The sequence below is a fragment of the Elgaria multicarinata genome, chromosome 15 (genome assembly GCF_023053635.1).
Source record: "Elgaria multicarinata webbii isolate HBS135686 ecotype San Diego chromosome 15, rElgMul1.1.pri, whole genome shotgun sequence".
Lineage (NCBI taxonomy): Eukaryota > Metazoa > Chordata > Lepidosauria > Squamata > Anguidae > Elgaria > Elgaria multicarinata.
The window spans coordinates 25,352,379-25,375,069 of NC_086185.1; the positions used below are offsets into that span (position 1 = coordinate 25,352,379).

The 22,691-nt window shown below is 52.2% G+C and overlaps 1 protein-coding gene across 2 annotated transcripts; it reads right to left on the reverse strand.

Moving 5' to 3' along the window:
• Positions 1-4,157: 4,157 nt before the first annotated feature.
• On the reverse strand, positions 4,158-21,996 carry GDPD2 (glycerophosphodiester phosphodiesterase domain containing 2). 2 transcript variants are annotated; one of them, XM_063141617.1, is made up of 16 exons: positions 21,939-21,996; positions 19,434-19,570; positions 17,676-17,779; positions 17,480-17,573; positions 16,430-16,489; positions 14,819-14,917; positions 12,742-12,835; positions 12,106-12,251; positions 10,542-10,624; positions 10,242-10,392; positions 8,807-9,022; positions 7,555-7,706; positions 6,426-6,573; positions 6,032-6,114; positions 5,613-5,641; positions 4,158-4,629 (listed from the first exon to the last, which is right to left on the reverse strand). In XM_063141617.1, the coding sequence occupies exons 2-16, from the start codon at positions 19,533-19,535 to the stop codon at positions 4,577-4,579; spliced, it is 1,614 nt and encodes a 537-aa protein (XP_062997687.1). In that variant the 5' UTR covers positions 19,536-19,570; positions 21,939-21,996; the 3' UTR covers positions 4,158-4,576. The 2 variants fall into 2 exon arrangements, with proteins under 2 accessions (XP_062997687.1, XP_062997689.1); XM_063141619.1 differs by lacking the exon at positions 21,939-21,996 and adding an exon at positions 19,819-19,875.
• Positions 21,997-22,691: the final 695 nt, after the last annotated feature.

A 22,691-nucleotide genomic window follows, 5' to 3' on the forward strand; every position in this document is an offset into this window, starting at 1 on the left:
GGATGACTGCTAACGGACAAGCTCACGGAGCTGCTGGCATGCTGTTCTTTGAATATAGGGAGGCAAGCCAAAAACCTAAGCCCCTGAGCCTTACATTTTTAGCAAGGAAGCAAAGTCCCGTGCCATCGCGAAATTCTGCCTTTTGTGAAAGCAGAGCTCGTACACTCCGTTGCCTCTCATCTCTTTGTATTGATAAATGGAGCGGGGGGTGGGGAGAAACCACGAGGCGAAGCCGCTTCTTCTGGCTCGGCGGTCCGTTCTGCTCTCTGTGGAAAGAGCAGTGGCCCAGGCTGCTCCGGATGACTCCTTGGCAGGCTGCATTCCAGCACAGAGAGCTGCTCTTCGCCGGCCAGCACATTCCATTCCTTTCCTCCCACTAGCAGGCTTGGGATCAGCCCTGGCCTGCCTCTGCCAAGACACAGAGGTGGGTGGCTGCGCGGTGCGTTTTCCCCCTCAGGAAGCTGAGCGCTCTTTTCCTTTTCGGCCAGCTGTGACCTAGTGTCTGCTGCTATGCCATAAATGAAGGGGGAAACATTGGCTCTAGGCTGGTTCAGATCCGTGATGCTGGCTGTAAGGCTAACCAGGGCCTCGGCTGCAGCTTTCCCTATCCGTAAAGGTAGTTGTTGTAGCCTAGGCTTTTAGAAAAATCAGGCTTCCGTGTCAAATGGCATGGCTGAACTATGCAGATGCAGGCACATTGGCCACTTGTATTCAAGGGAAGGGGCCAAGATAGCGTTGGAAAGGAGGGCGTGGATTCAGATTGGTGCTTGGGTGCATTTGCTGCTCTCATCTTCAGTAGACAAGGGCAGGGAGGCAGATGGGCTGGTGTGGAAGGGCTTAATCTGGGGGGAGGGGCCGTCGCTCAGTGGCAAAGCTCATGCTTCGCATGCAGAAGGTCTGATGTTCAATCCCTCGCGTCTCCAGGTAAGAGGATCAGCTGCCAGTGATGGGGGTGGGTGGGGGCGGCGGATGGACCTCTATCTCAGACCCCAGAGAGTTGCTGTAGGACAGCCGGGCACCCTTCTCCAACTTGCGCTGCCACTCCCATCATCTGCAGTCGGCATGGCCACTGGGAGTTGTTGTCCCAACACATCTGCAGGGCAGCGGTTGTGGGGGAGGCTGGAGCCTGCAATGTGGGGCAAGTAGCCTGAGGCGTCGGGCTCCTTTTGCTCAAAAGCGAAGGGTTGCTGTGCTGTGGGGTGTTTTCGGCCACCTCAAAGAATGGATGGCATTAATGCAGATCTCCGTTACTAGCTTTCTGTAAAACCAGCATTGATAGAGATCGGCTGTCACCTGTTGGTCAAGAGCTGCAGTGCAGGAGAGATTCCATCTTCCAACATAACCTCCGCAAGAGATTCTCCAGCTAGCCATAGGGGCAAGTTCCTGTGATGTGAGTGGTGCCCTGTGCACTATTAAGTTGCCTGGCCCCTTCTGTGATGGCCTGCCATCGCCTAAGGCGTGTGGTGTGTTATATGTTAATTTAATTATTATTTCATTTATATCCCGCCTTTTTTCCTCCAGGCAACCTAAGGTGGCTTACACAGACCTCCTCTCCATTTAATCCTCACAGCAACCCTGTGAAGTAGGTTAGGCTGAGAGTCAGTGACTGGCCCAAAGTCATCCAGTCAGCTACATAGCTGAGTGAGGATTAGAACCCGGGTCTCCTGAGACCCAGTCCAACACTCTAAACCCTACATCACATTGCATCACCATTAGCGTTCTGTTGGCTTCTATGTCCCCATTCGAGGCACAATATTTAACTGCGCACTCTGCTTATTTGTGTGATTGCTTTTCTGCTTTGTTCCTACGCTGTCCTTTGAGGCAACTGTGCACCACCTTGACTGTACTGGCTACACCACAAATTTGAAAAGGAAAGGTACATAAAAAGATCTTATGGGCAGCCTGTCAGTGTGTATCCTTTTTCTCAACGGGTCTGCTAAAATCCTCCTAGAAGCGCCATAGGACTTTTCCTTTTAAGCAGGATCAGGAGAATTTTAGCTTTCACATTAAGCATTCAATATATGCGTTTCTTCCATTTATGCTATGCACATTCCCTTCTCTTCCTATTCCTCTCCTTCAAAACACTTGCCCATGGTATTTTTAGTAGGGTTGTAGGCTGAATAAAGGTTGTTTTTTTGAGAGACATCCTATCCGCAGTTCTTATGCTAGAGGTTTATGATCCAGTCTTGCCACCGGACCTATCAACACAGCCATTGGCTCCCTAGAGCCATGTGGAAAGATCCAGGCCCCCTCCAAAGATTGAAGGAGACAGCAGACCCAAAAAAGCAAGCTTCATCTGGAGGCCATGGAAATGGCAACCCCTACAGTCAATACGGAACTCTTTCCCCTCCTCTGGGTTCCATCTCTTCCCTTCTCATTTCAATGGGATGTGCCAGGGTAAGATTGGTAACCCATAACACCCTCTACCATGGTGGCTCTCACACAGCAGCTTTAGCCAATGAAAGAGCAGGGAGACGGGGGTGGGGGCACAGCAGTGGCACCACTGAGTTGACGGGTGCAACCACTGAGTCATAAAGGGGGTATTAAGAGGGTGTCTGCCCATGGTAGATAGCAGTTAGAGGGCATGTGCAGAGGAGGGGAAGGTGGCTTGCATTACTGAAAGACCCCTACTGAATTATTCCTCCTCCTCCGTGACTTACTTGTGTGGGCCCTTGCCTGTGCACCTACAGATGAGTGACCGTGTGTAGCTGTCTTTGCACTTAGCTGCAATCTATCCCAACTTTCACCTTTGCAACATTCCCTGCCCATGTGCAGTGACATTGGGAGGGAGCTCCACTGCATTTCTAATATTCTCTTCCCCCACCCCACCCCACCCCACCCCACGGCATGGTTATCCATGTGGAGAGACCCCATCTGCCTCTGTCTTCAAGGGAGGCCTGGGGTATAAGACCAGTTGCTCCATGCCCACCTTCCAAACCCTTTCGATAGGGGCTCTCTGGAGGGCATGGCTGCCAGCCAGGGAGCAAGGCAAGCTAGCAAGCCTGTCCCAAGGAAGGGGGACGACACACTGCAGTTGGGTTTGTAGGGCAGCTGTTCTTGGAGAAGACAAGGCCATCCTTCCCCCCAGCCCCTGTGTGGTGATCCAGGTGCAAGGATCGAGGCCGGAGATAGTCTCGGCTCCTCTGCTCCTGCTGCCAATGGAGTTTGAACTATGTGTGGCAACGGGATTGCGTGTATCCTGCTAAGGAGAGACCATGCCGTGGCACCAACCACAGTCCTTCCATGCCGGTCTAGCCGCCTGCAAGTCACAGATCCATAAGCTGAAGCCCTTGCCCAGTGAGCAGGATTCTCCCCAAATGGACCTGAGACACAGATCATTGTACTTTTTACGTGGGATCCCCCCAAAATCATGGTGAAAATCACGAGACCAAGCCATAGAAGTCAAGTATCCCTTAGTTCATCGTACCACCATAGCACAAAAACATGGATCCGTGGCACAGATCCTAATGGGTCGCTTGCATTTTTACAGGGGCTCCCTCCAAAACTGCAGTTACATCACAGGATTTCTGCCACCATGGACTGAACTTTAAAAAATCATATAGCTGGCATTTTTTGAGACTGGCATGGCACAAAGACACGGATCCTATTATTGGAGTGGGTTCCACCAAAACTACCATCAAATCGTATTAGTGGGCAGGGACTGTGTCCAAAAAACCATGTATCTAGGGATTCATTGCGCCATGAATGTGCAAAAAAAAAATATGGATCTGAGGCACAGATTTTCATGATTTTCACAGGGCGCCTCCTCCCACCCTGGGAACCACAGTTGTATTACAGGTCTCATCTGCCACCATGAATTGATCCTTAAAAATGAAGGATCTGGTGTTTTTTGCAACGGTGCAAAAACATGGCTCCAAGTCACAGATGCTTCCTGGTGCTCTCCACATATATTCCCTTTGTCCCCAGTCAGCTTGCCCATGCCGTTGGGATGGGAGTTGTAGTCCACTTCTCTAGAGGGTAACAGGTTGGGAAGAGCTAATGGAGCATTATGCGTGAACACTAGCAGTTGCCTAAGAGTGACGACTTCCTTTCAGTAGCAAACCCCTGAGGTTGTCAATTAAGGGATAGACAGAAAGCTGTGGAGGGAAAGTATGCGCCTTCGCCGGAAGAAGAATGGCAGTGCGCTTCAGCTCCAGTTTTCCCAGTCCATGTAGTTTGCTTTATTGACAACAGCTGCAGAGACATTTAAAAGATGCTGGTCACTTCCCCCACCAAGGAGAACATGTTGACCTTCACAAAGCAGGCTCCAGGTCTCTGCCCCAGCAGGTACAGTGCTCTTGCAGGAGTGCCAGGATCTGGGCCGTGCCAAGGGAGGCACTGGGCGAACACCCACACAAAGTGCAGGAGTCCAGTCTGTCCTGCCCAGCAACCACATGAATGCTGCTTCTTTCGGCTCTGAAGAATGCGGGCCACTCCCAACGGGTCGCCAGCAGCAGCTGACAAACCCCAGCCATTCCCAGAAAAGGCAGTTTGAAAGAAGAGAGGTGGTCCCCCCCCCCCTTCCCCAAGCCAGCACCGGGAAGGAAAGGGCCCACGCCTCCTTTGTGCTCCCACGTCACTCGGACAGCAGGACGTGGATCTTGGTCAGGAGCACATCTGAGTCAGAACCTGGAAGCACAAGGCGAGATGGGTGTGAATGCAGGCAGTGCTCCTGGGCTGAGCCGCCCAGCATTCTGTGCCCCCCCCCCCAAATAGACTCCATCTGCAAAGAGAGGGGAGCTAAACATGCAGATGCATTTAGCATCGCAAACATGGCGTCCATTCATGTGGACTGAAGAGACCAGGACAGGAGTGGCAGCCTGTGGCTCTCTGCCTAATTTCAACCACCCTCTGCTCTAGCTAGGGAGGAAAAGCAGGTAGCAGGAAGGGAGAAAGAGGGTGGCCCTGTTCACTACTGGCACCGGGCTGCCCGCAGAGAAAAGGTCCCCCACCCATCCTGTAAGTCCAAGTGGGTTGGACTTAAAAGGGGTGTGTAGTGGCTGTAGGGGGGCGTGGGAGGGTTGGGAACTTCTGACAGGCTACAGCAGCCTTCCCTATCCCATTATCCTCCAGATCCATTGGAGTACAGCTCCCATTATCCACAGCCAACACATCTTGGGCTTGGGAAACGCTGGGCTATAGGCTGGGAAATAGCAGGAGCATGACTGCACCTGTCTGTCCTCCCCAGCCCCAGTGACAGGGTGGTAGAGGGTGCTGTAACTGGAAAGGCCATGCAGGAATGCTGCAAGTGCCCAACGTGAGGTTGGATTGGGTTTTTTGTGTTTGCAGTTTCTGCAGCTGAAACTCTCCCCACGGCCTGAGTTCGATCCCAGCAGAAGCTGGTTTCAGGCAGCCGACTCGGGTCGACTCAGCCTTCCATCCTCCCGAGGTCGGTAAAATGAGTACCCAGTTAGCTGGGGGAAAGGTAACAACGGCCGGGGAAGGCAACGGCAAACCACCCCGCTATAAGGCCTGCCAAGAAAATGTCAGTGAAAGCTGGCGTCCCTCCAAGAGTCAGTAATGACTCAGTGCTTGCACGAGAGGTTCCTTCCTCATTGCAGCACGTAAAACGCGGGAGAAATATCAAATCGTTCCAAAGGACCAACTCTTACCTGCTGACTCTTTTCTCCCGGACCATCTTCTACAAGAGAAAGGGAGGGAAAAGGTTAGCTCACAGCCAAGGCACCTCACTCTCCCCTGCTTCACTACATCCTAAATGTCACTTCTTGGTCCTTGGACATCAAGCAGCCCAAAGAACAGGCAGGCATGTTGAAGCCTGTGGCAGCCTTCCCACAGTGTGTGCATACAGAAGCATAAGCAGGCACTCAGCCCCTGGAGACGGCTTTCTTCAGCATCCTCAGGTGCGCAGGATAGGTGCTGGCTTTTTGAGAGACAGACCCTGCCTCTCTCCCCCCCCCCCCCCGCCCAAACTCCATGCTGGGAAGACCGGAACTACGCAGAGGTCGACAACCAGAGGATGATGCCCTGCTGTACAAAAAGGAGCCTCAAGTCCTGCGTGCGCTGTACTCACTTCAGCAGCAGGAAGGCCCAGGCAATCAGCAGGAAGGAGACGCAGTCTGTCACAATCCAGATCATTTGGTACGTGGCACGAGGCTGTGGGTGCACATGTGGCACAAAGGTCAGTAGGAGAATTGAGTTGGGAGAAGCGGTAGGCTGGCAGCCGCCTTTTACTGAGTCTGACCCTGGGTCCATCTAACCCAGTATTGTCTACACTGTCTGGCAGCAGCGTCTCTCCAGGGTTTCAGGCAGGAGTGTCTCCAGCCCTTCCTGGAGATGCTGTCGGGGATCGAACCTGGGACCTTCTGCATGCAAAGCAGGGGCTCTGCCGCTGAGCTACGGCCTCTCGCCCACCCTGAGAGCAGGTCACAACAGGCAGAGGGATAGCCTTCCCCCCGTTTCCTTACCAGAAGCCAGTGGGGGCGCTCCATCCCCTGCAGTACTTGGCAGTTGTTGGTGGTCACAGAACTGGCCCCTGCACACCACAGGATCGAGAAGAGCCACGGGGCATTCACCACATACAGGTTGACGGAGATGTTGTCCTTGCGGTATTCCCTAGGGAAGAAAGGGGGAGTCCAGATGTCCAGATTCCGGCTGGACATCAGGAAAAACTTCCTGACTGTTAGAGCAGTGCGACGGTGGAATCAGTTACCTGGGGAGGTGGTGGGCTCTCCCACACTAGAGGCCTTCAAGAGGCATCTGTCGGGGATGCTTTAGGGTGGATTCCTGCATTGAGCAGGGGGTTGGACTAGATGGCCTTGTAGGCCCCTTCCAACTCTGCTATTCTATGATTCTATGAGGCACAAAGTGGGAGCGGCCAGTACCAACCCAGAACATCAGCTGACTGCAACGGCGTTTTTCCGCGTGAAGCCCCAATGACCTGGTTTACACCACCACAGTTCATTTACGGTGGGCTGCAGCGCAGGTTTTGAATATTCACACCCCACCCCCAGCTTAGGTTGTCTGAACCCAGAGAATGCGGGTTATGTGAGGCTTCAACAACCCTCAAATAACCCATGGTCTGTTGCTGTGTGATATGAGGGTTGTTCAACCCTTATATAGCCCATGGTTGCCACATTCAGATGACACGGCCATATTCAAAACGGCCACCCCCACGCACCCCAGTTGTGTGCATTTGATCGTGTGCATTCGTGTGCAGTGCTAAGGAGCAGCAAGGAGAAGATGGGCTTCCAGAGGCAAGGTGGGCGTCTTGGGAGTGTCTTGTCCCAGAGCATCTACCCTGCAAAACTGCTGCCACACTTACGGATTATTTTCAGTACTCAGCCACTAGAGATGGATGTATCCTTTACTCAACAATAACATGCAATGACATCCACAGATTCCGTGGCCTGCATGATTTTTCTGAACAGGCCCATCAGTTACGCTGCATCGTGCACGTGCAACCCCCACCTCCCAATCTCAGGATGCTTGACCTTTCACCCTGCTGGGATAGCTAATTCTCTGCTTGGATGGGGTTGATCCCACATGCTGTGAGATCCCCGCTGACTTGTCCCACTGCCCACTCCCAGTTCTAACCGGATTTCTGTGCTGCTGAGGTTCTGGTAGGGCAGGTTGACATGCAGAAACTCTTCCGTCTCATTGCTCAGCCTCTTTCGGCCATAGATCTGCTGGAATCCAGGTGCTTCCTTCTTCACCTGTTCTCGAAATTCGTCAGGCAGCCACAAGATCTGGGCCACGGAGGAGAGAGAAATGGTGTGACTCGAGGCCTTGTACTCAGCTTGGGGAGGCCTGCTCTGTATCCCACTGCTATCAGAAATGCGTCTGGTTCATAGGCAAAGGGCGACTAGTTCATGGTAACAGTCAAAACTGTAGAACTCCCCCTTCCAGAATACCTGATCAGGTCCCTCCTTGACAGCTTTTCCTAGGTGCTTAGATGCCATTGTGTTCCCGCAGTCCTGCAGTTTCACTTAGGGTGACCAACTGTCAGGATTTCCCCGGATTTGTCCTGGTTTTTGTTCTTTCCATGGTGTCAGGGGGGATTTTCTATAATTTTCAATAATGTCCTGGAATGACACACCTTCCCCTTTAAGGCTGCCATTAGCATGGCAGGAGGGAATGACATGCTTTCTTGAGGCACATCTTTCCCCCACCCCGAGCTCCAATTGAGGTCTTAAAGGGGAAAGTGGGTCATTCGTGGACATTATAGAAAAGGCCCCAATTGGAGTGGATGGTGGTGGTGCAGAATGAAATCCTTTCCCCTCCTCCACTCCAATCGGGTTCTTTAAGGTGGCGGGGGAATAACGTACTTTCTGCAGGACTCCGAAAGCTGCTTCCCCCCACACACTAGGTGTCCTCTTTTTTGGTTTCCCAAATATGGTCACCCTAGTTTCACTGGTTCCTGGACTTGAATTTCCTGCCTATTTTGGCCAGGACAGGGAGGTTACTGGCTTTGTTAGGGTGCTATTCTATGCATGTTTAGATGGGGGGGGGGGAAGCCTCCATCTCCCAGCATTCCCAGCCGGGGAATGCTGGGAGCTGTAGGCCTTTTTCAGTCTAAACGTGCGTAGGATCTCATCCTAAATGCTCTCTCCCTGCATCTGTTTCCTATAGCTCAAGTTGCAGTGTGGGTAGGCTTGACCTAGGCTGAATTTTTCCAAGACAAATGTATCCGCTCCCCTTTCTGGTCTACCACCTTCCTTCCCAGGGTACTGGCTTGCAAGCCTGGTATGGCCCATTCAGCCTTCCCTGCCGTGCTAAGTGGGAACGATGGGCGCTGGGGAAGGCTATTTCCCATTCGAGGAGGATGAGGATGAGGATGGTGACTCACCAGCTCCGGGGCAATTCCCGACTGGAGGATGGTCTGCACAGTGGCGTTGACGAGGTGCTCGTAGTGGGGGTCCTCCTTTGGCCGCAGGTCAAACATGACCGAGACGTTGAGCCTCGTGGCCTCGACCAGCAGCTGCTTCAGAGACAAGATCCGCTGGGCCCGCGCCAGGGCCTGTTCGTCACTCGAGAGGCGCCTTGCAGTGGGGAAGGGGGGCTTCTGGCAGGGGGGAGGGAGACAAAGGGAGCATGTCACAGGGCCCCCACTGCTCTGGCCTCTCTTGACCAGGGCCGGTCCTACCATGAAGCGTGAGGATGCAAGTGGCGGAGTGTGAGAAGAGGGGTGCTCTCTGTGGCGTTACATCCCACAAGTCAGTTCCCAAATGTATGTCTGGAGTTTGTAAGTCTGTGGTTTTTAAAATGTTGGCCTGAGTGGGCGGAATTAGAATGTCTGGGGAGGGGGAGGAGGGATATATAAGGGGGGATTGAGGGAGACTTTTTAGGTACTCTTAGAGTCTTTAGCGCTCTCTGTGCTTAGAGTACTTGGGTCTGGAGAATTTGAGGTTCAGAGTAGAAAGTGGTGTCTTTGGAGTGTGGTGTGCACATAGTTGATGTATATTAAACAATACTGATAATAAAGAAAGCTTAAGAGTGATTGTGTGAGAGAAAGGAAAGCGCGTATGTGAATGAGTGAAAGGATTGGATGAGAGGTTTCAAAAGGGTTTTAAAATGTTTTAATTTGAAACGAAGCTTGTGAACTTTTAAAAATAAATTTTAATTATTTTGATTTTAACTACCACAAAAATCCCACGTGTCTGTTTGGCATATATCATCTGAAGTTTATACATTTAGCACCCATTCTTGCAATCATTCACCTCAGCACATATAACTCACAGTGTTTTATTTTATATATTGAAATCCTTCTCCATTTAACCCCTTTCTCCACATAGTTTGGAGGAAGGTGGTTCTTATCCCTTGCCTCAGGCGTATCAAGCGGTGGTGCTTGGCTTGAGCAGGGAGTAGCCTCGGCCAGGCTTGGTGTTCAGAGCCTGTGTCGTGGCACTCTCCCCCTCCAAAGGCTCTGCCGCTTCTTGGTCCCATGCTCCCTCCCTCCCTCGCATGCCACATCTCCTTTTCCTTTCCGCCCTACTCCGCTCATGCACCTCCCAACCCTGCATGCCTGGCTGGCCCCATGCGCCTGGCTGGCTTACTTTTCTTTGCATGCATAGGCGCACCCACCTTCCCAGCGCACTGCCCATAAAGCGCTTTCAACTTCAGCAGCTGTGCGGTGCTTGTACGGGGCCGGGAGAAAGTATCACGCGAAGTCCCAGAAGTTCTGGGACCTCTTGCAATACTTTGCTTGACACGCAGGCAAAACTGCAGGCTCAGTCCAGCCAAACATGCCTGGGGTTAGGCCAGACCCAGACCCCATTTCTCACCTGCAGGAACCAGCTGCCAGCGTCCAGCTGCTGCAGCTCCACCCAGTTGAAGGAGGTGGCGTTGGAGTGGGCCCGAGTTGAGAAGACCTCTTGTACATCTGTGGTCCGGGTGAGCTTCTCGTCATGCATGATGAAAGGGACCCAGTCGGCGCTGGGGGCGAAAAAGAGGAAAAGATTGTCTGGAGTGTGGATTCATTTTTCCCGCCAGAGGGGTGTGTGAAGAATTCTGACATGTTGTGCAAGGTCAGGAAAGCTCCACCTCTCTTGACCCACAGCTCCTCTGTCCATTTTGCCCCTTACCTCACCAGGACATCTGTCTCCAAGACACTCACACCACAATTGGCTGCCTTCTGGAAGGACATCAGGGTGTTCTCAGGTGCAAGCTGGTGGGAGATGAAGAGTGACAGGGGCATGTGGAGGGCTTAGGCAGTGCAGGACGGCCATTTTTTGGTTCCCTGCCCACCGATCCTTTTAGTTTCTAGGTTGTGTCCTGCAGAGCAGGCTTCCTAGCAGGATTCAACAGCTATCTTTAACAGGGGTGGGGGACCTCATCCAGCTCACAGAGGCTTGGACGCCCTCTGCAGACCTCACTCATTGTCCTCCCAAGCACTCCCCTACTGGCCTGAAGGCTACTGGGGTCTTGGGGAGCAAACAGAATGACGAATCTCCTTGTTATCTCTGGTCGTTGTTAACAAGGGGATCCCCCTTCATGCCGCTCACTCCCACTTCCAATGAAAGGGGGAGCACTGTAAAAACGAATCTTCCTGTTATCTCCAATTGCAGATTGGAGATAACAAGGGATTCCCCTGGGGGAGCAGCATGCCAAGTACTGTGTGTTCAGCAGGAGCTCCTACACACCCCTGCAGAGTCCCTTCCCTTCATAAGCCGCCCCAAACAGCAAGATTCTAGAGCAGTGGTTCCCAAAGTGGGCAGTACCACCCCCTTGGGGGTGGTGGGATTGCATAGGGGGCGCTAAGAGGCAACGGGGCAGCAGGGGGGCGCTCAAGGTGGTCTTTTCCGAGAACGCCTCTCCAGAAGGTCTTAAAACCCAGGGACATTTTAATGGGAGAAGATAGTTTGGTCTCAAGCCATATAGGGGAAGAATCTACTCATGTATTAATAGTGTTTAAGAAGAGTCCTTTTAATGGTGAATTGAAATGTTTCAAAAGCACCAAAACACTAATGAAGAGACATACCCTGCTTAGTGTGCCCCGCCATGCTGGCTGCAAAACAGAGGCGTTAGTTTTCTTTTCCCTCCCTCTCTCAGCAAGCCTGTGGCGGGTGCTTCGGATTTTGAATAAATATTCAATTAATTGTTACTGTTTTGAATTTTATTGTTATTATCTTCCTTAGTGGGTTGTTGAAAACCACTATTCTGAATAATGATTTTTATAGTGTAGGGTAGGGGGCACTGGACATGAGTTTGTGGAACCAAGGGGGCGGTTACCTGAAAAAGTTTGGGAACCACTGTTCTAGAGGGTGGCCGCAACCCAGGTTTGTTGAAGGGCGCTCAGGGGGAAGGGTTGGCCTGGAGCCACGGGAGCACGTAGCATCCCAAGGCCAATCTGCTCTGAGAGTGTCACCTCTAGGTGAAAGTAAGGGAAATGGAGGCAGCCCAGCTTCAAGGGCCCGGCCAATGTTGGTCCCTGCTTCCCAGATTCTTATTCGTGCCTAAATAAAGGAACTGCAGATTACACACTTCTCTGCTCCAAATTAAGATGTGGGATTGCACACCGGGCGGGTGGCTCCGGATTGCACAAGCATGCCCCATCCAGACTTCTTCTCTGTCAGTTTCTTTAGCCCCAGCCTCCAACGTCACCCCCTTCTCCTACCATGAAGCCCCAAGGAAGGGCTACCTACTCACCATGGGAGCTCCGCGGTGCCCATACAGAGCTGGCTTGGGGGGTAGCTGGCTATGCTCCAAAAGGCAGGGCGAGTCAATGCCCAGCGGGGCCAGGTACAAAGCGAATAATGCGCCCAGGTACAGGACCAGGAGAAGTATCCGGAGGGCTGTGGAGGTGGAAAAGGCACGTGAGATGTCAAGGGCAGGTTAGCTACCCACCATCTTGAGGAGGAGGAGGAGTGTTCGCCAGCCCCCCCCCCCGCTTTGCAGAGGCCCCTTGGGTAAGAGGGAAGCCATGCCACACACTCGCCCCAGTTCTCCCCTCCCTGCCAAATCACTAGGGTCGTTTTAGTTCCTTCTCTCCAATGAGGAATAACTTCTTCAGTCTCAGAGGGGAACTAGCTAATGCAATAGCGTCGCCTGCTGACCACTAAAGAAATGGCCACACAGCAAACTTTGGCACACCGTGCTGCAGGCCAGTGACATCTAGCGGCCTTTGAACGACCCCGCAGGGCTCTCGTCCCAATGTCCCAGCCCACGAAGGTGTATAAAGGCCTGTCGAAGGAGCCTCCACTGTACTGAGAGGAAACGAGAGGAGCTGAAGTAGCGTCCTCATACCCAGAGCTCAAAGCCAAAGAGGTTGGGCCTCCCCAGTACCTGAACGGGATGTCCGGTAAAAGCAGTCGGCTACCGGCCAGGCAAGCAGCGTCATGCCCACCACGGCTCCGATGTGCAGGAAGGGGCCCGTGGCCTGGGAGGGAAGAAACAAAGGCAGGCGTCGCTTTGGACTTTCCAGGCCACAGGAGGGCACAGAGAAGGGCCGTTGCTGAGGAACGGGACGGGGGGTGTTGGACCTCTTTCGGTCGGAGGGCTGAATTTGGTTCCAGAGAAGCTCTCAGGGTGGGGGCAAAGAGGGAGGGGCCAAAATACAACCCACAAGTTCAGCAGATGTTCGCTTCAAGCTCTTACTAGAAACTAAGTCTTAGGGGAGGCGTTTCATCCTTTAGAATGGGGGATGAACTGGGCTGGAATCAAGGGTAGGCATGGTTGCGCACCTGCCAGGAGCCCCAGGTTCAATCCCCAGCGTCTCCAGGTAGGCCCGGAACTCTGAAAAGCTGCTGCCAGTCAGTGTTGACACTACTAAGCTAGATGGGTCAATGGTCCGACTCCGCATAAGGCAGCTTCCTATGTCCCCTGGATTGGCTCTTCCTCCTCTTCCCCCATTTCAGCCTGCTTGTTCACCTGCCTCTTCTCAGGTGGTGAGAAGGCGAACAGCAGACCCACTGGCTCCATGGCTCGCTGTCTGTGAAGCAAGAAAGTGGTAGCAAAGAGGAGGAAGGAGGAGGAGGAAGAGAAGCTGGTGGCAATGGTGGTGAGAAGGGGCGCTCATTGAGGGAGGGGCCCATGGAGGGTCCTTTGCCCCCAAACCGGGATCTAGCACTGTCTGGAATAGACCAATGCTTCAGCACAGGCTCCCAACCCCCAGAAAGAGGTCTTGGGGTTGTGGTGGACAGGTCGATGAAGATGTCCACCCAGCGTGCAGCTGCAGTAAAGAAGGCAAACTCCATGTCAGGCATAATTAGAAAAGGAATTGAGAATAAAACTGCCAGTATCGTACTGCCTTTATGCAAGTCTAGGGTGCGACCGCACTTAGAATACTGTGTACAGTTCTGGTCACCGCATCGAAAAAAAGGATATTGTAGACTTGGAAAAGGGGCTGGATCATCTCCCCTCTGAGGGAACGTTACCACAGTTGGGGGAAAAAGGAGGGTAAGGGGAGACATGATTTCAGGGTTGTACAAAATGATGCATGGTATGGAGAATGTGGGGAGACATTTTTCTCCCTCTCTCACAATACTAGAACCCAATGGGGTCATCCCGTGAAGTCGAATCAGGACAGATGAAAGGAAGTACTTCATACAGCTATGGGTTTCACTACCACAAGATGCAGTGATCACCCTCCTGTCTGTATGGAAGAAGGCAGTAAGGGTTTGAGTTTCCCATCACGAAGGGAAGGCCAAAGGAAGTGAGGCAGGTGGCTACCAGGAGGAGCAGGGCCTTCTCTGCTGCGGCACCCCGGCTGTGGAATGAGCTCCCTAAGGAGGTTCGCTTGCCACCTACATTATATGCTTTTAGACGCCAGGTGAAGACCTTTTTATTCTCCCAGCATTTTAACAGTCTATAAATTAATTTTAACTTGGTGTTTTAAATTTGTAATTTTGCATTGCTGCTGTTTTTATCTGGTTGAGCTTTTATATTGTATTTTATATTATGGTTTTATACTGTTGTTTTATACTTTGAATGTTTTTAATTTTTGTGAACCGCCCAGAGAGCTCCGGCTATTGGGCGGTATAGAAATGTAATAAATAAACAAACAAATAAATACTTAGTGAACCGTGTGCTGTTTTCAAACACATCTGTATCCACAGTGCATGTGTGCAGGATGTGTGCCCCATCAGCCCTGAACACCAACCTACCATCTGCTGAGAATCTGCCACGTGGAAAATCTGCCACGTGGAAGCTCCTATGAATCGCAGCTGCCTGCTACCACAAGCGAAGTTGTGTGCCGCAACTCAGCAAGCAGCAAAAACAAAAAGTGCCCAAACTTCAACAGCATGAAACCCTTATACAGCAACAGCTCCTCACGCAATTCAATTTAAAGCAGCATCCATGTGGCAGCGGCTGTGGCATGGCCCTTGTTCTCCGAGGACCCATGACAGGTGTGGACTCTTACCTGCAGGGAGATGGAGGCGCTTTCCCACTGCTCTGCCCACTGGATTTCCAGCCCCACAAAAGCTGCTGCCACTACGAGTGCTGTTAGGATCAGGAGGCCCTGGAAGAAACCGAAGGGTGACGTAAGTGTCTAAGGACCAGTTACTTAGGAGGTTGTGGCCTCTCCCACACTAGAGGCATTCAAGAGGCAGCTGGACAACCATCTGTCAGGGATGCTTTAAGGTGGATTCCTGCATTGAGCAGGGTATTGGACTCGATGGACTTGTAGGCCCCTTCCAACTCTGCTATTCTATAGTTCTATGATTCATGCCATCATTAGGGGAGAGCCAGGATCTCTTCTTGATCATCCCAGAGTGCAGGACACGGAATAACGAGCTCAAGTTACAGGAAGCCAGATTCAGGCTGGACATCAGGAAAAACTTCCTGACTGTTAGAGCAGTACGACAATGGAACCAGTTACCTAGGGAGGTCATGGGCTCTCCCACACTGGAGGCATTCAAGAGGCAGCTGGACAACCATCTGTCAGGGAGGTTTTAGGGTGGATTCCTGCATTGAGCAGGGGGTTGGACTCGATGGCCTTAGGGGCCCCTTCCAACTCTACTATTCTATGATTCTAAGAAGGGCAGTTGTGGCCATGATGTCCTGAGCACTTCTTTTGGATAAGCAGGCCCTATGCATAGATTGGCAAGGACTGTACCACATCTATGTTCTGTAAAGAGCCCAGCCTACTCTTGGCACTAAATAAAATACTCTTGCTAGATAGCTCTCTGGGAGTGGGACTATCACTACCAGTTTGCCTTAAAGCACAGTCCAGGATTTGACAAAAGAGGGATAAAAGTCTTTAAATGGTCCAGGATGGTCAGGGGAGGTATTGTTGGAGCTAATTGTGCGAGGATGGTATCCTGATACAGAAAATGCCAAGTGTTTGGAATGGGGAAGTCATCCATTTAGAGGAAGTAGTACAACTTGACACACCTGGCAACAGGTAGGTGTGTGTGTGTGTAGGAAGAGAAGTGATTTTGAAGAGATAGAGATGCAGAGGCAGAGAGATACGAAAAGACACAGAGAGAGAAAGAACTAGGGGGATAGGGGAAAGAGAGAGAGAGACAGAGACAGAGACAGAAGCAGAAAAGAGACAGAAAGAGACAGATCCAAAAAGAAAGAGGGAGCAAGGTACGAGCTTAAGACTGAAAGCATCTTTCTCTCTCTGGAGAACCCCATGAGGGGTACCAGATCTGCTGCCTGGTAGGAGTGTATATCCTGCTTACTTCCACCTACATTCTACTTATACTTTTTAAAACAAACCAAAGATTACAACACACCATAAGTCTCCAGCAATCTCAACACCAAAGTGGTTGTTATTCTTTTTATTTATACAGCACCAGTACATGTGGCACTTTGCAGAGTAGAAGAGGGCAGGCCCCTGCCCCAAAGAACTTACAATCTGCAATTTGGAACGGAGGCAGGGGAGGCAGGGGATAAATAGGGAAGCAGTATGTAGTTGTTTCACTTACACAGGCTTACATGCTTGGCGTAGGGCTGTGCTTCCTGCAAAGGAAACCTGTAAGAGGTGCAAGGGGGCAACCTGAGAATGTGCTCAGGGCAGGGTTACCTTGTGTAGCCAGTGGAGCTTCAGGGGTTGGTGGCAGAGCTGTAGGCAGAGCGCCAGAACCTGGGATGAAAATAGGGAAAAGGTTAGAACCAAAGAACCTACTTTTGCAAAGCTTTCAGACAAAGACTGCAGGAGAAAAGGGACTCTCTTACAAGGAGATGATGGTGTTGACTTAAGTTTTTTTTTAACCCCTGCGTTAAGGCAACCCGGATCCAACCAAGAAAAGCTGAAAATCAAGATGAACGTTGGCATGTATTTTTTTATTTGCACAATTCATTCTAGTGCTACCAGTCATGTGGCAGGTTATGCTGGGGCTAAAAGCTCAGCCACAAAACCCTGATAACCTTACCCCCTTCTGGCTTCCAAAACGTTCTGACTGAAACCCGGAGCGGATTCAGCCCTTCACTAACACCAGAGCCACCAGCCTCCATTGCGCTTAAGGAAAGGTGAGCTGTAGTTCTGTGAAGTGCCCGAGACTGCTGTGTTGGAAAGTGCTATGCCCTTCAAAAGACTACAGTTCCCAGGATTCCTGGGCAGGGCAGCAGCATAGAAATGGCTTTAAATCTATGGTACAGAGGTGTCACAAGGACCTTTCCGTATCATTAAGTAGCAGGCAGGGCAGAACATTCCTAGCAGGTGGAAGAACATGCTCTCAAAGGCCTAACGGATTAAGAAGAGCCATGCCGGAGCAGAACAAAGGCCCATCTGGTCCAGCATTCTGTCTCCAGAGTAGCCAACGAGAAGGTCTAATCGGAAGCCCACAAGTAAAACACGAGTGCAAAAACATGTCCCATTTCCCCCAGCAACTGGTATTATTATTATTATTATTATTTATTTATATAGCACCATCAATGTACATGTACAATGTACAATGTACAATGTACATATACAGAGGAATACTGTCTCTGAGACTGGAGGTAACCTGTAGCCGTTATGACTAGTAGCCTTATTCTCCCAGATCCTGGGGGCTTGACTCATCCCAAAACTGGACCAGGAAGTTCTGGCAGGGAGGCAAACCCTGGAAGAAGAGAACCAGAGGACCAACCGTACCAGGAGCACAGAGGAGTAGGTCACCAAAGTCGCCGTTCCAGACAGCATCACCAGAGACCAGTCCATCCACCACTCGGTCTTGCGGAAAATGAATCTATGGGGTAGAAAGAGGAATTGGGAAAGCTTAGGGCCAGGCTAGCAAGTTGGGGGTGGGGGTGTTGGGGGAGGAGGGGGTTATGTTGTATCTTCTACTCACTCATTGAGGTTGTGGAAATCGTTGAGGGTGACGAGGCCAAGATAGAGCCAGGCCAGGGTGAAAAGGCACACGCAGAAGAGGAAGAAGAACCAGGCACAGTCGCACTGAAAAGTGGAGGAATGGATTAGAGAATGGCACATCAATGTGCTCAAAGCCCCACAGTGCTCGGTTCTTGGCCCTTGGATGGCATGCCCTCTGGCCTGGAAGCTCCGTTCCAATTCTAGATAGATGAAGCTGGCTGTGGATACTCAGTGGAGGGCATGCACTCTGCACATGCTTCAGGGACTTTTATCTGAGATCAGTTGGGCTCATGGCTGTGACAGGGCCTTTTTAGTGGTGGCCCTGAGACTGCGGAATTCCCTCCCCTTGGAGAACCACTGGACTCATTTTCTTCTAATATTTAGAAACTTGTTGAAAACTGTTTTATTCCAGCAAGCTTTCCTCTGCTTGCAGTGATGGATTTGGTTTTTTAAAAAAATCTGTGCTCTTTTAAACTGTTTTATTAGGAGACATGATAGCACTCTTCAAATACTTAAAAGGTTGTCACACAGAGGAGGGCCAGGATCTCTTCTCGATCCTCCCAGAGTGCAGGACACGGAATAACGGGCTCAAGTTAAAGGAAGCCAGATTCCGGCTGGACATCAGGAAAAACTTCCTGACTGTTAGAGCAGTGCGACAATGGAATCAGCTACCTAGGGAGGTTGTGGCCTCTCCCACACTAGAGGCCTTCAAGAGGCAGCTGGACAACCATCTGTCAGGGATGCTTTAGGGTGGATTCCTGCATTGAGCAGGGGGTTGGACTCGATGGCCTTGTAGGCCCCTTCCAACTCTGCTATTCTATGATTCTATGATTCTATTATGACTTATTGCACTTCAGGTTTTAATAGCGTATGGCACTTTTGTGTTGTCCATGGACGGAAAACTGGGCTAAAAAGATATAATCAAATCAAGATCTTATCTTGCATACTCTAAGGATGAGCTGTGGCACTGACAGCAAGTTCAAGGCTAACTAACCATGACCCTGAGGGGAGTGAACGGCTGAAGAAAGAGAACAGTGGGGTTTTTTTTTGTTTAAAAGGGCCCTCCTGCCCCCTTGGCCCAAAAATAAGTTTTTCAGGCATTTTAAGCAATACAAAAACCTGCAAAACCTATTTAGCAAGGATATATATATATATATATATATATATATATATATATATATATGAGAGGAGCATAAATATAGCATGAGCTGCAACCCCTCTTCCGCACCTTGGAGAGCCGCTTTAGACTTCTGACTGGCTCTGCCTGAAAACCGGAGCGGATTCACCACCCCACTGACATCGGAGCCACCAGCCTCTACTGCATAATGCCTACTGGCCAGGTTCGCATGACACGGCAACCCATAATCAGGGGTTGAACATTCAGGATGGCACCTGTGGGTGCCACGGCTCATTGTGTGCAAAGAGCCCCAGGGAAGTGGGAAATGCTTGCTATACCCCAAAGGAGGCTTGGAGAACCAGGCCAAAATATCCCTCTCCGAAGAATGGGAAGAGCCATTCAGAATGAGGCTACTTTGGGCAGGAACAGTTAACCGTGCCTAGCTGGCACTCGTCTCCTCCAGAATCTAGCATTGCCCAGGTGGCCCTGAGCACGGCTCTCCGGCTGCTTCGTGCCCTCTAAGAGAGCCACAACAGTCCCTGCTTGCTCTCCGGGTTGATGATGGGGGGGGGCTAGGGTGGCTCCCAGAGGGCCCCCACCCCTGCTTCCCAGCCCACTCACCTTGCTGGTTGTCAGGCCTTTCTTGCTGCGATGCCAGTGGCAGCTGTAAAGGCACAGGAGGCAGGTGGCACACAGGTGGCAGCATCCCCCATCCTTCGCCATGGTGTGTCAGGGGGACGGGGCGGGGGCCCTAGGCCCTGCAGGGAGAGAGCACACAGTGCCCATTGGCATGGCAGACAGAGAGGAATCGCTACGCCGAAGGCAGAGATGTGATAGAGAAGGAAAGAAGGAAACCATGCAGGCTTGAGCGGACCTCCAGTCCTCTCCCTGCCCCTCGCTGCCCCCACCCCAATCAGCAGGAACAGATCCGTTTGCAAAATGTGTGTGTGTGTGTGTGTGGGGGAGAAGAGTACAGTGAGATTCCGAGCCCCCCATTATCCGCAACCTGCACAAGTCTGCGGGTGAATTCGCAGAAGAAGAACCTAATCCAGTTCAGGCATCAGGCCAAAGGAAATCTGTGCAGTGGGAGCTCAACCAGCCTGGCGAGCCACACCCTGGCCACCGCCCCCCCCGAACCTGCAAGTTCGGGCAGGCCCACGATGCAAGAAGCTGGGCTAGTATGGCGCTTAACCCTACATGTCCTCCAGAGAGGGAAGACGGGAGAGAGAAAGGAAAGAGGCAGGACGGTGCACGGAAGCAATAAAACCAGAGGAAAACAACATTCAACTCCTTTCCCCCTGCCATCGATTTTGCAGGTGGTTCGGCTCGGAAGTCACACTTTGGCAACATGAATCTGCTTCCTGCGCAACTTAACTTCTTTTGCATGTGTCGTGTGCATGCATAAGAGAAAGGCTCCTTCTACTTTCCTGGTTCCCACGCTGCTCTCACCCCCCCCCCCCACCGCCCATTGCAAGCAAAGGCAGAAGCATGGCCTGAGCCGTGCAGGCTGTAAAGGAAGGGTGGTGAACCCAGAGTGTGCTTGGAGGATGAAAGGCTAGGTCTGTTCACAAGAAGCAGCAGCAGCACTTGGAGGCTGAAACGAACCCGGGAGCCCATTTCCAGCACCAACCCGAGTTGAATTAAAAGCCAAATTCCTACACATCCAAGCCGCGTTAAAAGTCAGCCACACCAACACTGCAAGGAAGGCACACGCAAAGCTGCCTCTTCATCCTACATTTCCATTTCCTTACTCTGTTTGCTCCCTTGCGCTGTGTTTCTAGATTGTAAGCCTCCTGGGGCAGAGACCCGGCTTCTCATTCTTTGGAAAGCACCACAGTGTCAATGGCAACATCATCCAAAATAGCAGGCCCTGTGAAAACTACAAGCAAAGGGCTGTTTCATGCAGGATGTGTTTCCTTACGTAGCGATAGTGTGAAAATTCACAGGGAAACGATGCACCCGCCATCTGGCACGACGAACTCAGATGTGTTTGCTGCAGTTACTCATACTGGGAGCAACCTTCCCCCTCCCCAAGCACAAGATAAAAACTGTGGCGAAAGACAGAAGTCGCACGATCATCACGCATGATGGTGTAGAGATGTGCAGGGAGTGCGCCGTCATGTGCGAAGCAGTTGTGAGAGGCACAGACCCTGCGGAGGCCTCTCAGACCTGGGCAAGGTGTTGCTATGGATACCAGAAAGGCTTCAGGCCTTGGTGCAGAGAGGCAGGGAGAGGGAACAGGACAACCGGGCTACATGGCTCAAAAAAAGGCACCTGACTTCCTGGGCAGCGATAGTGTCCAGGGCGGGTGTGCAGGGACTAGATGGCACCGAGGGTGGGAGGCAGGAGTTGCCAGGCAGCATGGGACGCCCCTGCGAGCCTCGCAGAAACTTGGCTGGCCCAGTCCCAGCCCCTCTGCTGCAAACAAAGCCGCTGTGAAATGCTGAGAAGGAGCGTGCGTGCGTGAGTGCGCAGGCACCAGGCGCATAAAAATAAAAGCAAACTATTTTTCTTCCGAAGAAGATGCTCAACTCTGCCAGATTTTTAGTTGCAGAAAGATGTTTTGAATGGGAAACAGGCCAAGCTTACAGGGAAGGAGCAAGCTGGGATATAAAAGAGGCCTCTTCAAGCCCACAGAGCTGCCCTCTAGCACAACAGCCATCCAAAAGGCAGTGATTTAATCCTACCACCCATTTCTATGCCGGGACGGGGGGGGGGGGGGAGGGAGAGAAAGGGGTTTGTTTTCTTTAAAGAGAAAAATGGAGGGGAAACTTCTCAACTGCACTTCAGTTCCTGCTGAACCGAAAACTGAAACTAAACATGCATTCCCTTCAGCGGGGGGGGGGGGGGGGGGAGAGAGAGAGAGAGAGAGAAAGAGAGAGAGAGCGCTTTTGGCAAAAGCTTGCTTTTCCCAGCGCTCAGAAGCGAACCTTTTTCTTCTAGGTAGCAGCCCGATCCTCGGTTTAGTTCCAGGGAATTTCACAGAGGAGCTGGAAGGGGGAGGAAGAGGAGGACCTCCTCCTCCTCGTCCTACCTGCAGAACCCCACGAAAGAGCCTTCTTTGCTCCCAAGTCAACCCATCGCCTGCTCAGCCGTCACCTGCGGCGCTCCTCCCAGTCCACTCACCTTAACCAAGGCGCCAGTCCTCTTGAAGACCTGGCAGAGAGAGGGCGAGGGCTGGTCAGGCAGATGTGCTCTCCTCCTCCTCCGGCAGTCCGAGGAAGGGCTTGAGCCGAGGGCTGGCTGCCTGCCTTCCTTCTTGCTGCTGCTTTTTGCTCACGGTCTCCTCCTCCTCCTCCTCTCACCTGCACACTTCCTGGCAAGACAGCGCCGTACGTGTGCCACCTACGGGCAGGGCCAGGTGCGCTTGGGAGAGGCATGAGTGAGCGGCTGCTGTCGAGGCTGCTGTTTCTGGAGGCCAGGGAAGCTCCCCCCCCTCCCCCCACGTCTGCTTTTGGTGCCTCTCGCTCCCAGCCTGTCACTCACCGCCGGCCCAGGACACTGTGGCTGCTTGGCCAGGGAAGGGCCCCCCAAGTGGAGGAGGGGGGGGTGAAGCAGCTCACACGTAGCCCAGACGGCCCGGGTGTTTGCAGGCAGCCCACGCGCCAGGCGGAGGAGAGCGCCAGACAAAGGGTGGGGGTCTCCCAGCCAGGGCCAGGGGCGCCTCTGCACTGCCATTTGGGCCGTGGAACCGCTCCCCACTAGCCCCTGGCAGCAGGAGACCGGCCAAGACATTGGGCAAGGCAGCCCAAGCGACGACCCCTCCGGCCACCGAAGTTGAAGAAGAAACTTTCTCCAAGTTCTGGAACTGGACGGGATCTGACCACACGGCAGTGGGGCAAGGCACAAGAGCCCACCTTCCCCCACCCCCCGGTGGCA

What these genes read in the sequence shown, in the direction of transcription:
- GDPD2 (XM_063141617.1), bottom strand. Translation starts at nt 19,535, where the DNA reads ATGGCGAAGGATGGGGGATGCTGCCACCTGTGTGCCACCTGCCTCCTG. An exon ending in TGGGCCTTCCTGCTGCTGAA is followed by an intron (nt 5,642 to 6,031) that starts GTGAGTACAGCG and finishes TTTCTCTTGTAG; the next exon opens with AAGATGGTCCGGGAGAAAAG. An exon ending in CGGGAGAAAAGAGTCAGCAG is followed by an intron (nt 4,630 to 5,612) that starts GTAAGAGTTGGT and finishes TTGTGCTTCCAG; the next exon opens with GTTCTGACTCAGATGTGCTC.